The sequence below is a fragment of the Asterias rubens genome, chromosome 7 (assembly GCF_902459465.1).
Source record: "Asterias rubens chromosome 7, eAstRub1.3, whole genome shotgun sequence".
Lineage (NCBI taxonomy): Eukaryota > Metazoa > Echinodermata > Asteroidea > Forcipulatida > Asteriidae > Asterias > Asterias rubens.
The window spans coordinates 11,126,924-11,140,890 of record NC_047068.1 but is presented as its reverse complement, the minus strand read 5'-3'; the positions used below and the strand labels follow the sequence as shown (position 1 = coordinate 11,140,890).

The 13,967-nt window shown below is 40.4% G+C and overlaps 1 protein-coding gene across 1 annotated transcript; it reads right to left on the bottom strand.

The window, feature by feature from the left end:
- Nucleotides 1–1,031: 1,031 nt before the first annotated feature.
- On the bottom strand, nt 1,032–13,948 carry LOC117292270. The gene is made up of 9 exons (XM_033774262.1): nt 13,898–13,948; nt 9,613–9,871; nt 7,131–7,921; nt 6,533–6,671; nt 5,287–5,413; nt 4,771–4,872; nt 4,087–4,224; nt 3,491–3,624; nt 1,032–1,772 (listed from the first exon to the last, which is right to left on the bottom strand). The coding sequence occupies exons 1-9, from the start codon at nt 13,912–13,914 to the stop codon at nt 1,605–1,607; spliced, it is 1,875 nt and encodes a 624-aa protein (XP_033630153.1). The 5' UTR covers nt 13,915–13,948; the 3' UTR covers nt 1,032–1,604.
- Between the last annotated feature and the right edge of the window lie 19 nt (nt 13,949–13,967).

Sequence of the window (13,967 nt, the reverse complement as noted above, 5' to 3'; positions counted from 1 at the left end):
TACCAAAAATTGAGTAGGTACTAGATGCAACAATACAAACTGATGAATATACCCCGGGATATATAAAGCATAGAAAGTTTGGCAGGTATGCCATGATTTTATGCTAAATTTGCAATGGTGCGTCACAGACTTATTAAGATATTGGGCCCTGACCTACTTCAGTGTGAGGGTCAAACAATGTTGCTTGCGTGGCCAAGTGGATAAAAGCACCGAGCTCAAGCTCTGGTGCTTCGCTGTTCCAGCAGAGTGTGGGTTTGAGTTACGGTCATGACACTTGTCCCTGAGCAATTAGACACTTAACTATAATTGCTTCTCTCCACCCAGGGGTAAATGGGTACCTGTGAGGGCAGGGTGGTTCTTATTTAGATGGGTAGTGCATATTTGTTGCACAAGCTGTATACTCGAGGCGAGGAGCTGCGAGATGGATAAGGGAACAAATTATGAAGGCCCAGTGACCAAAATGTTGAAACTTTTAGACTCCCTTCGGGCGTGAAAAGCACTATACTATTATTCAATCCACTCCAAATGATAATTCAATAATTTTTGCCTTGGATTTTTACGCACATATTTTCTAAAAGGCTAGAGAGAGATTGGAGAGAGAAAATGCAGCTGACTGTCAGCTTCTGAACAACTATAACTGTCCTCAGATTTAGACTTAGGCCGTATCCGAATTGGTGGCTACGGCTACGACCGTTGCCAGGAGTGTTGCTAAAGGGTGTCCTATACTTCAATGCATGATGACGCGGCGATCTAGCCGTAGCCGCCAATTCGGATACGGCCTAACTCAAACTGACACAATCCAACATGTTCACCAAATCTACACATGGATACAGACTAAGGTTAAGCAGTATTATGTAGCAACCGTATTAACATTCTCACACTTTCTCAAAGGCAAACAAAGTTTAAAAGTGCAAGTACGCCGATCAAACTTTAGAATACAAAAAAAGCAAAGTAACCAATCATTTTATATTTAAGAAACACAACAACTTAAAAAACAAACAATTAATCACACTTTTAACCAAAGAAATAAATACAAATAATAATAATATTCATGTTTTATTATTTATGTCATTTTCATTTCCAAGAATCAACAATACAATTCTCACAAAAATAAACTGCAGCATTTCTAAATGCATTTTATGTTCAAACATATTCAAGTGAAGTGGCCAAGTTGTTAAATATTTATCAGAAAGATAGCATAACCATTCCAACAGTTTTGTCCATGTACTGCATCTCTTTGGAGATAAGTTTCATTGAACCAATCCAAATATTAAATTGTGAAAGGTGTACACCTGCCGTTAATTTCTCTCACTGATAGTTGCCAATAGAGGGCGCTGTTAAAAAAGAAACGCAATCAACCCGAGAACCAGCAGACTCCAATACTGCTATAGGCCTGGAATGAGGTGATTCCTGGTCTAGCTAGCAATCAAGTTTGATCGCTAGCTAGACCAGCATGCACCTCATTCAACAGTTAGCGCTTGCGCACTGGGTTTGTTAAAAGGTCTATAATAGTGTTGTATGTTGAGAACACTCCCCCTTGCGATAATGGATCATGTGATGTTAAGAACAGGAGGGTCTTGAACCAAGACTAGCTGTGAGGATGATCAGGTAACATCCGCTTCACTCGTATTACCAACGTTGTCTGTGATAACTGACGGGTAGAGTTGTCCACAATGACAGAGTAGACCGAACACTGATCGATAGAAGGGCACAAAGTTCGTATCGGATGGGTTCAGGACCTCTATTATGGGTAAGATCTCTGCACCGATGAGCTGAATTGAAGCAGAGGATATAATAGTAATAACAACAATAATAATAATAATGATAAGGACGTGAAATGCGCACATATACACCCTGGGTTTTCAAGGTGCAGTAAAACCAAAAACAAAGCAAACCAAAACAGACAAAACAAAATTATTCCTTGAAAACCTGTGACATATTAAGATAAGTTTTGAGAGTAGCAACCTTATTTTACCATCACTGGAAACATCCAATCCTCCTCTCTCTCACTATAGTTAGCTTGGCTATGATAGTTTAACATGGGCAAGACAACAGCTTGTTAAAAAAGGACTTAAAGGATTTGTTTGTGTAAGGTTGGTCAACTTAAGTCGCCAGTGGTAAGGAGGAGGAAATTTGTGCACTTGACTAAAGTTTCCTATGGTAAGAAAAGGGTTAAAGGCACTGGACACCTGGTTATTGTCAAAGAACAGTATTCTCACTTGGTATATCCCAACATATGCATGAAATAACAAAATGTAAACATTTTGACTCAATTGGTTATCAAATTTGCAAGAGAATAATGAAAGAAAAAACACCCTTGTTGCACACATTTGTGTTGTTTCAGATGGCTAAAAAAGGTTTCAGACCTGAAGGCTTTTAATATTTGAGAAATTACCTCTTTTTCAAAAACTATCTTAGTTGAGGGAGCCGTTTCTCACAATGTTTTATATTATATAACACCCAAGCAGATCCTTGCCATTTGATTGGAGGATTGTCCGTCACGTGATAGCAAATAAAAGTACCATTGCACGCTGAGTCACTCGCCGTGCTTTTTCGTTCCATCCGAAAAGTACCATTGCACGCTGGCACGCTGCCAGCGTGCAATGGTACTTTTCGGATGGAACGAAAAAGCTGAGTAAAAACATCACTGCGTGCGCGTGTCTTTGGTAACGCAGCAGGTGTTACTGCAAGAAGGCATAGTAAAATTACTAGCATTCGGCTTCTACAGTTGAAATTGTTTGTTTTGAAAGTTGTTTCTTTCAATCAAAATGACAAAGTTCTACTTGGATGTTATATAAAACAAATAATGAATGTTTTTCATTCGTGCAATGGTGCGAATATGTTCATTCGTTGAAAGCTGGAATGTTCCATTCAACTCAGCTCCGCCTCGTTGAATAGAACATTCCATCTTTCAACTCATGAACATATTCGCACCATTGCACTCATAAACATTCATTATGTGTATACTATACAACAGCTCTCAATTGCTCATTACCAAGTAAGTTTTTATGCCAACAACAATTTTATATAATTACCAATAGTGTCCAATGCCTTTAACTGTGAACTGTTATGTTACTTCACAACAGAGGGCTTCCAGGTGGTCATTTAAGTGAACAATACAAGTCCCATGAACAATTTCCTTTATTGTGGACATGTTGAATGATGTGTCCCTGCTTTGTGTTTTCAATAATACCTTCTGCAGGAAGGTTTGTGGTAACACCATGTAATGGGTGAGTTCGAATAGCTTTGACGTCATTCCAGGGGCTCACTTGGGTCAGCCCCCAGTGCCCTGCTTGTGGAATGGGTCACTTGGGGCTGGCCCAAGGTGCATGACGTCACCACAAGAGAGCGAGTGTAATGGTTCGCTTAGCTCTTGCCAAGGGCTCACCTAAATGAGCACCGCGGTGTCTACACGAGGAAGCTAATCGAACGCACCCAAAGATAATTTCTAAAGAAGTTGGGGTAGTTCTGAAAGAGAAACGTTGGTTACCTTCTCTATTTGAATTTGAAGGGCCAACCTCTGTACATCATGTTGCAGAGTGGAAAACGTCTGTAGCTCTCTCAGAGTGCAGTATTCAATGTTTCTGCAGTTGTCTTGACCACTGCGGATCTGGCTAACGCTGCCTGATGAAGAAAGTGACAAATTAAATCTACTTTAAAGGACATTCAGAATATTCAATGTAAGGCAAAATAAAAAAAATAAAAAAATTCAGCATCCCTTTTTTTCTTCAAAATGGGCTGTTTAAAAAAAAGAAAAATTGGTCTGAGATCACTGTCTAAAATTTCTTCTTTATAAGAAGTGATTGCTATTCCCCGGGATGACTATTGGCCAGGATAGATCAGGCCGGGTAAAGCCATCTAAGTGTGAAAGTGCTGGCTGTTATTCCCCCGGAGTTGCCCCCGAGGAGTAGCATGAATAGATTAATGTTTTGTAAAAAATTTTATGATTTGGTTGTTTACTGTCTTTGTTTTAGTTCTTTGTAATCATTTTATTGTCGGGCGCCTTTTTTTTAATATGAAAAATACGCTGTATAATTATCATTTTATTAGTAGTAGTAGTAGTAGAGTGAGAAGGTTTAACATTACCCTGAAATTGTTTGACAGGAAGGAATATTGAGATGGATGGAGTGGAGATCTCCCATTGCTGAAGTCCCTCATGGAATGGAGTTGATGACTTCGAGCTGGGGACTCGTCGGTGTTGACTTGAGAGTAACTGTTCCTCAGCTGGAATCAAAACGAGAAAAGAAAATTTGAAAACTCGAAGATATGCGATTTTACGCTGAAGTGCTTCTTGCAGAGATCTCTCATTGGAATCGAACCCAAGCCCCCTGTAGCTTAGGGCAGATAACGCAATCATAACCTTGCCTGATGAAGGAAAAAACTAAAGAGAATATTCCTTCAAGAATGTTCTTTTAAGAAACCATAAAACACATTTAAACTGTTTAACTTGAACAAACACTGAAAGAAGATTTATCGCATTTGTATTGTTGGTTTATTCAATACTCAACAGAATTGAAAGAGATTTTTCTGACTGAAAGTCAACATTTTATTTAAACAAAAATGCTCGATCGCCGGACTTGTCCAGTCCCAAGTTTACTGACCTTATGTAAAAAATAACTTCCGCTTGCGGGAACTCTTAGTCCTGATTTTTAAACAGATGAAATAATGGATTTGGCAGTGGCTATGGCTGACTTGCTGAGCTATTTGTCCCTGAAACCACAAGCCATAGCCATAGCCACAGTTACTTAATACAGACACAGATTAACTTACCTGCAACGACATTTTGAATTTCAACTGTCAGATCTTCTAGCCTTTTTCTCAAGGTCTCGGCGAAGAGTTTAACTGTATACCTACTCTCCAACGATGGTTCTTCTACGTCAAGAAAAGTGCATTCATACGATTTAATTAATTTCAATGATAAATATTAGGCCCTTGGAAAAGGGTAGGAAAACATAACCTACACATAAATTTTGTACATCGTTTTTCAGGCTAGTTAATAACAATTTTGCCACTTTTTCTAAGAGTCCCAAAAATTGTAAATCGGATATGCTCTAAGGCCAATTAAACTCAGCTGCTCAGTACCAGCTGAAAGTTGCTTAGCGGAAATAGGTTACAGGCCAATATAGTATGAAACAATACATCACTTGTGACTGGTACCCCCATTATGTTGCTTAGCAGATAATTAAGTTTGCAAAGGAATTTTCAAAACAAATGTTCTACGTTGAGCAGTTTTCACCAGCGGAAAAGACAAGAATTTTTTTAATAAATCAATTTGAAGAGGTCTACCTGATTGTCGCTGATTCTGCAAAAGGGCTGTCTTCACAACTTGCAAGACATGTCGACATTCCGTGGTCAAGTTTTCTATTCTCTCTTGGACCTCTCTAAAAGATAGTGATGTCGGCGACGGCTGAAACTTTAAAATCAAATAGAAGAGATAAAAATAATGTAATTTTCTGGGTGTTTTTGTATCATACTAGCAACTAGTTTGATACTTAGTTTGGAGTAAAACTCAAGAAGAAAAAAAGATAACACAAGAATGGTACAAGAATTTTACATTCCTTTTGAATCTAATCTTACTAGCTTGAAGAATGAAGGAAAACATAAAGGAGTGCAAAGGAAGGCCCAATTTTATGGCTCTGCTTACCGCCGGATTTGGCGCTGGCTATCACTATTCTCCACCTACCATGCAAGTGCCAAATTTCTGAGCAAGCTGTGTAAGTGTAGAATGCCTAGTAATTTGGAGAGTGCATGCCTACAAGGAAAAAGTCCCTGCTACTAACCCATGAAATATGCTTGATGTAATGAGAATACCCTGCATCCAAAAGCGCCGATTCTTTGCTTACGGTAAGCAAAGCCATGAAACTCGGCCTAGCACTTTAGGGGAAAACTTTTTTTTATTTTTTTTATGTTTAGCAAGTTCAACCCAAACAGGCTAATATCCACTCTTGGTAAGGGGCTACGAGAAGAACACATTTTAGATGAAATAACTCATGGGAGCTGAAAGAAAATTTTCCTATTAACAGTCAAGATTGTACCAGACAAGGAGTTTTAACAAGATGTAGTATGTGGAATAAAGCTGTTGGAACGGCTCATTGTTCTACATCTCAGAAAATCAAGAGTGGCGGTGAGAAGAAGCAGAAAGCCCGGTTTCACGCTCAGACATCCTGATAGGAGGAACTTGGGGTTGATTTCACAAAGAGCCAAGATTGATCTTAACAGAAAATCAATCGTAATTGCTTGGTAAAGTGTGATGTCACAATGCAAATCACTGTGGTAATACCAACAATTTGTCTTATGATGGATTTTATTGCTTTGCGAAATTGACCCCAGGTCGGACACACTGGAAGCACATCTACCATGTTTGGTGTTTGGACAACCTTTAGTTCTTAATCAAAGTACATACTTGAATTGAAGGACCGCTGCTGCTATTGGCACTTCCCTATATTCAATTTGAGCATTATTTTGGTCAAGTAACAAATAATCCGCATCAAAATGATGTCAAAGTTGATTTTCAAGGAGGCTTCTCAATTACCTTTGATTCCATCCGATGCAAGAAATACTGCGAAGGCGAGGACTCCTTGACTGAATCAACTTCTGACGAGAGCTTAGATCGAAGTTTGGCGATAACGGAATAAGACTTTTTGATCTTACCAGAAACCTTCAGATCGGATCTACATTCGTAAAATGTGATAACAGAAAAAAATTGTCATCTATACTAGTTTTGAGTTATAGAAAAACAAGCCAGCCTGCAATGATATCATGTGGTGAATACATACACAGCACACGACAGTCAACCCTCCTACTGTCTGACCAGCCTGCAGTGTGACATCATGTGGTGAAAAAAAATCTACACTGAACACAGCACACGACAGTCAACCCTCCTACTGTGTGATCCTTCAATATTATCCACTGTGGTTTTGAATGAAAGACGTCAAAGGGCTTTTTGTTGCAGCATATAGTTTGCAGGAGTTCAGCACAAATCAACTGATGCAAATTATTCGTTGCTAGTTTGTGACTTCGAAACTCGTATGGCATTCGCATTCGCAGGACAAAAGACCCGGGCTTAGACATCCTATCTAAATCACACAATGAACTCTGCAAATATCTCTTGCCCGAGGACTCACACGTACCCATTCCATTTCAGCATAAATGGCTTTGACTGCTCTTCCAATCCACTTGTTTCATCCTTGGTAACTCCCATAACCAATGGCTTTGACGGGCCCTCATCCGTAAGTTTCAGTTTTGCCATTTTACGAGCAAGATTCTCACTTCCATTGGTCGACTGAGTATGCACTTCTCTCTCATGTCTGCTCTTGTTTGAAAAATTCACAGAACTTTGTTTAACCTTTTCTCTCATTCTTGGCTGATTTTCTTGGACAGTTGTGTTCACAGCAGTTCTGTTATGCTTTGCGGCAGATCGTAGGTTTCCAGTCTTTGGTTCCTCAGCTAATGTAGTGTCAACATTCACAAGTTCATTCTCATTGCGAACATTAAGTTGCTTCTTTATCCGGTTATTTGAAATACCTACGTTTGCACTCCTCTGTCTAACAGCGTCTTTTTCACTTACAGGTTTCATTTTTGAGTTTGCATTCTTGCCATCTGCTGAAGTTGCTTTTAGTTTATTTTTGTGTTTTCCAATATCAGATGAGGAGGTTGTATAGCGGGACTTTGTTGACGGACGAGGAACTTTGGCGCTATAAGCAGCTCTGGCCTGTGCTGGGCCAAGTCTTGGCTTCGTAGCTGAAGTGTTTGCTTTTTTCTCTGAAAGTTTAAGCGCATCATCTCTGAATAGTTTTTGAAGATCCGACTGGGAAATGACGGCAAACTCTTGTCCGTCGATTGTTTGACTTTTTGGTGGATTCTCTTCTTCAGGCTCTGATGTTGTTTTGTCTTCTTTATGAAGCTCCACCACAGGATTCAGCTAAAGGGGTAAACAAAACACAAGTTAAGTACAACTATTTTATTTGATGTTTCCTTCACCACTTGTTGTACACGTTCATACTCCAGACTTGAACCTGTAATCTGTGGCGTGTCCTGGCCGAGTGGTCTAGGTCACTTGACCCAAGCTCTGGTATTGTCGGCAAATGAGTGTGGGTTTGAATCCTGGTCATCACACTTGCCCTTGAGCAAGGCACTAATAGCCATAAATACTTTGTGAACAGTGAAGAAGAAAGTGCAATCTGCTTTACATCCTGTTGGAAGAAACCAATGCCTACATCTTTGCGTACTGTGAAGCGAAGGAGGTAACCCTGATTCAGCCCAAAGGAGTAGATGGCAATGTGCCCCTGGTGACAGTTTGGTTAGACAGCCCAAATCAGTTAAAGGCAGTGGACACTATTGGTAATTACTCAAAATAATTATTAGCATAAAACCTTACTTGGTAACGAGTAATGGGGAGAGGTTGATGGTATAAAACATTGTGAGACCTCAGATTTAGAACTTGAGGTCTCGAAATCAACCATCTAAACACACACAACTTCGTGTGACAAAGGGTTTTTTTTTGTTCATTGTTATCTCGCAACTTCGATGACCGATTGAGCTCAAATTTTCACAGGTTTGTTATTTTATGCATATGTTGAGATACACCAACGGTGAAGGCTAGTCTTTGACAATTACCAATAGTGTCCACTGCCTTTAAGTGTAACCCTCACTTTGCTAGTTAAAGTGGCCGTCTGTGGCTTTGTGATGTTAGGCGATCTTTCATGAAAATATTAAAATAATCATTATCCTCAAGGACAAGTTTAGTTTTAATTCTCGCTCATTGATAGTACTTGACAATTGGCAGAGGAATTACATTGAAAAACAGTCTGTTTGATACAAATTCTGCATTAAGTTTGATAAGAAACACAAATGTTAAAACCTTGTTTCATGCCTGATGCTGCACAAAGACATTTGTTGCCCCAGGGCATTGGCTTTTAACAATCCAATAGAAAAGTTCACATTTCTTCTGCCTTTGAAAATGAGAAAATACCTTGGTGCCCTGGCCCTTTCAAAAATGAAACATCCAGACCTTAATTTCTTATAAAAGCTTCTTTCAAGCACTAAAAGTGACTAAGCACAAAACAATTTTGCTTACGAGATAAGTTATCTCGTAAGCAAAATTGTTTTGTACGGTTACCAGCAAAAATTACCACTCAGTGCAATTTGTGACTGCTCAAGCAGCTTTATGAAACTGGACCGTGTTATTTTTGTTTGTGCCTTCTCTGCTGTATTTTGTTTAAAACTTCAAATTTGTGTCACCAACCAAACCTGGGGCGAAATAGTCTGAACCCATTTTGACATAATGAGAAACAGTACTGATTTCTGTAGTATCCAGACTGGGAACATGACAAAGAAAGTATCAGAAAATAACAGGGCCCAATTTCATGGCTCTGCTTACCACCGTATTCTGCGCTTACGATCACGATTCCCCGCTTACGTGCAAGCGCCAAATTTCTGCGCTAGCCTTGTAAGCGTAGAATGCCTGGTAACGTTGAGTACAGACGGGCAGAAGCCAAAATTCGTTGCTAACCTGTGAAATACACTTGCCATAAGCATAGAGTTCCCTGCTTCCGTAAGCGCCGATTCTATGCTTATGGTAAGCAGAGCCATGAAATTGGGCCCAGTTCTCACCTTCCGCTGAAGGTCTCGAGCCTTCTGGGCCCTGACCAACGCCAGCTCCACCTTAGCGAGAGTTTCCGCATCCTCTAATGATACAGCATCACCATGGTCACCGACACTGCTATCTGTTTGAGGGGAAGGTTTTGGTGATGGTTTTTCCTTCGGAGGCCAGGGTTGATGAAGAAGAGGGCGCAGATCCTTGCAGACTCTCTCACATAGGCTTTGGCTGGTTTCAATGCACTGGTTGACGTCGGCAATTAGTTGTTCAACCCTTGTGTGGGTAAAGAAATAAAAATAATTTTAATCAACAAATAGGTCAAATACCAGTTCTCACAATTCTATTAACGTGTTGTTATTATTTCTACAGGCAATTATCTTTCTGAAAATTTTAACAAGGGACCCTCAACAAAGTAACTATACCTTCCTGTCAGACTGTTACCTGCAGCCCAGGTTGGAATCCTCATACTCTTACTTCTTAGGGTTTTATGTGCTTCTAGAAACTATATAAGGCTCCCTTGGGGGAGCCTTAAAGTTCATAGAAGTAGGTTATGTAGGTTTGAGTACCTGTGCTGTGTAGAGAAATGCAGTGGGAAAACCCACCACGCGATTAGATAGGAACTGAGTGAAAAGCCAATTCACATGTATGCAACACTTTCTTCCTTCCTTCCTGAAAAGTGCAGCCTCACAATCACGTGAAGATACGACTCGCATCATGAACCATGGTGCTAGTTGCAATAACGTAACCCTCCTGCCGACGGAGTCGGAGGGTTACGGTATTGCAACTACCATGGTCACGGTGCATGATCCATCTACTATGATCTAATTCTAAAACCATCATGCTTGACCACTACTAATGTCGCGGTTAGCCCTGCAACGGAGGAGTCCAACCTGGGCTAATGCAGATTTTTTAATGTCACGGTGTCCATTTACCGCAGAATTCTACGCTAATGGCTCATCAATGATTGAATCATGTGCACCATTAATAAACCAAGAATTCCGCACTCAGTCACATGAAACTGAAAGTCAGGAGAAAAAACACTAACCTAAAAATGCGTCAGACTCAATCGCAAAAAAATACTGCCCCTGGTCCCGGCCAGTTGATTTCACACAAACGGTCATGATGACAAATGGAAAGGAACCTGGGACAAGGGTGTGAGATGAGACTGCAGAGTGAAGAGAGACTACTACTTGGTTGTATCTACAGAAGTCCAAATTCCACAGATTTGAATAATACAAGGTTGACGGACCTAATTAGCAAAGCGAGCAAGATGAAGTATTCGCACCTTGTTATAGTTGGAGACTTCAACTACCCAGATGTAGAGTGGGAATCATGGACATCAAATGCAGGTGAAGGCCATGGTAGTTCAGCACTCATCAACTGCCTGCAGGATAATTACCTCCACCAGCTGATCGATTGCGACACTAGACACAGAATAGGACAGAACAGCAGTCTACTAGATCTAGTAATTACCAACGACGAATCACTAATTAGTGATGTGAAAAGTAGCAGCCCGCTTGGAAAGAGTGACCATGTCACCCTCTTCTTCAAATTGGACTGCTTTGTAACAACCGACCAGACAAAAATTAAAGAAAGATTTCTGTACAAGAAGGGTGCCTATGATATGATGAGGAACGAATTAGGAGATGTTAACTGGAAACAAGATATGTGCACCCTTGATGTCAACGAATCGTGGATATTCTTTGAGAATAAACTTAAGAATGCAATGGGAAACCACATTCCTAAAGTCAACCCTACCAAATGTGACCAAAAGGAGAAGAAATTCAAGCCATTGTGGATGAATAAAGACGTCATGCAAAAGGTGAAGAAGAAATGTAATGCCTGGAAGCGTTATACTAGAACGAGAGAATACAAGTACTATGAAGAATATTGCCAAATACGAAATGAAGCCACCAAAGAAGTGAGAAAAGCCAAGAAATACTACGAGAGAAATCTTGCCAATGAGACAAAAACTAACCCTAAAGCCTTCTGGAAGTATGTGAGGTCAAAAACCAAAGTCAAGTCAGGAGTGAAGGACCTACTAAAAGAAGATGGATCTTATGCACATACAGATGGTGACAAGGCAGAGATTCTGAACTCCTTCTTCGCTAGTGTGTTCACAGACGAAGATTTAAGTGATGTACCAGTTCCCGATAATATGTTTGATGGCGATAAACTTACGGATGTAGTCTTTACCGTGGAAGAAGTGGCGAAACAGTTGCAGAAACTCAACCCAACAAAATCCCCTGGACCGGATGGACTGCACCCAAAGGTACTGAAGGAAGTATGTAATGAGATAGCACATCCACTTGCCATCATCTTTAGAAAGTCAATGGATGAAGGTGAAGTTCCAAAAGGTTGGAAAGTTGCTGAAGTTACTGCCATCTTCAAAAAAGGTAGTGCTGCAGATGCTGGGAACTACAGGCCAGTCAGCCTCACTTCGATAGTATGCAAGATTATGGAGTCTATCATCAGAAACCACACTATGGCATTTATGAACAACCATAACATCATTCAGGAGGAACAACATGGATTCAGACAGGGTCGCTCGTGTGTAACGCAACTACTCGTTCTAATGGAAATGTGGACAAAACTGCTGGAGGAAGGTGCGGATATTGATGTAGTCTACCTAGATTTCCGGAAAGCATTTGACTCTGTCCCACACCTGCGCCTCCTGAAGAAGGCCGAAGCAAATGGAATTGGTGGCAAGCTGATTCGATGGATCAAAAGTTTCTTGATTGGAAGAAAGCAACGAGTGTCTTTAAATGGTGAGAAATCAGACTGGGCCAGTGTGAGGAGTGGCATCCCGCAGGGCAGTGTTCTTGGGCCAATACTTTTCATAATATACATCAATGACCTACCAAATGTAGTTTCCAGTCTTGTAATGATGTTTGCGGACGACACCAAGATCTTCACTCCAGTCAAGGAAGAAGACGACTGTCAGAAATTACAGGAAGACCTCAACCGGTTGGGTGACTGGTCCTCAAAATGGCAGCTCAAATTCAATGTTGCTAAGTGTGGAGTACTGCACTACGGGAAAGGGGTCGACAGAGTCACTTACACCATGACAGAAGGAAACCACTCCAGAAATTTGAAAGAAATGGACGACGAAAAGGATCTTGGTGTCCTGTTTGACAAGTCACTAACTTTCAGTAAGCACATTGGAGCAATAGCAAACAAGGCGACTCGAATTCTAGGTGTAATAAAACGGACCTTTGACTACATCATACATGGATGAGGAGACTTTCAAGGCATTGTACAAGACCATGGTTCGCCCACATCTGGAGTACGCCAACAGCGTTTGGTGCCCCTACTTGAAGAGAGACATTAACAAGTTAGAAAAGGTGCAACGGAGGGCAACCAAAATTGTTCCATCTTTAAGGGAATTGCCATATGAAACAAGGCTGCTACTCCTTGATCTCCCAACACTTGCCTACAGAAGATTGCGGGGTGACCTCATTCAAGTTTTCAAAGTGATGCATGGGTTCCAGGATGTCCATCCAGATAAGCTATTTGACATGTCAAGAAATGTAAAGGGTCTAAGGGGCCATGATCTGAAGATAAACAAGGAACGTAGTACTACCAGAATTCGTCAGAACAACTTCACACAGAGAGTCTGTAATGTTTGGAACAAACTACCAGCTGCAGTTGTTCATTCTCATTCAACTAACATCTTCAAAAATGGCATTGATGAGTACCTCACCAAAAACATTGACATGTACAGTTTTGCAGAATGTTCACCACAGGATATATGGAAATATTAAGTTCATTCTCTTCTGCTCTCACATTTGACTTCGCTACTTCCATTGCATTCAGTACTTTTGCAGTAAGTTTTGTGTGAATATGGATGGGCGTTTTATAAGGCTTCATTTAGCCTTCATTATGCAGAGCCCGAATCTACAGGTAAACAGGTAAACAGGTAAACAGGTAAGCAGTGCTCCCTTTCATTCCCACTGAGCCTTTGGACCTTCGTGCGAAATCGGCTGGGCAGTTTCCAGTATTTCAACTATTCATTTGCATTTATATTAATTATTATTAACAAAATTTAGTTTTAATTTAAAAAATATCCTGCCAGGCCCAAGTGGCCCATGGAGTGGCCCATCATAACCCAAGCCAAGGGCAAGGCAAGGGAACTCAGCAGCCACTCAGTACTCACTAGTGTAGTGTTAAAAATAAATGCCCCCTAATCTCAAAAGGAAAAACTCAGTGAAAAAACACATCTTTACTTTGTATTTTAAAAGAAGAATTTCTAATTGTATTTAAAAATAAAGAAATTAACACATAAATTGCAAAGCTTACCTGTCAAAACTTTCCATGGCCGAAAATTCATCATTAGCGCCCTCTGTTGTCCAGGAGGTGGTTGGCACAT

Bases quoted from the DNA above. Each gene is read 5' to 3' on its own strand.
- LOC117292270 (XM_033774262.1), bottom strand. The intron at 6,672-7,130 runs GTACGTGTGAGT...TTACGAATGTAG, and splicing joins TTTATGCTGAAATGGAATGG to ATCCGATCTGAAGGTTTCTG. The intron at 1,773-3,490 runs GTAACCAACGTT...GCTTCAATTCAG, and splicing joins TTCAAATTCAAATAGAGAAG to CTCATCGGTGCAGAGATCTT.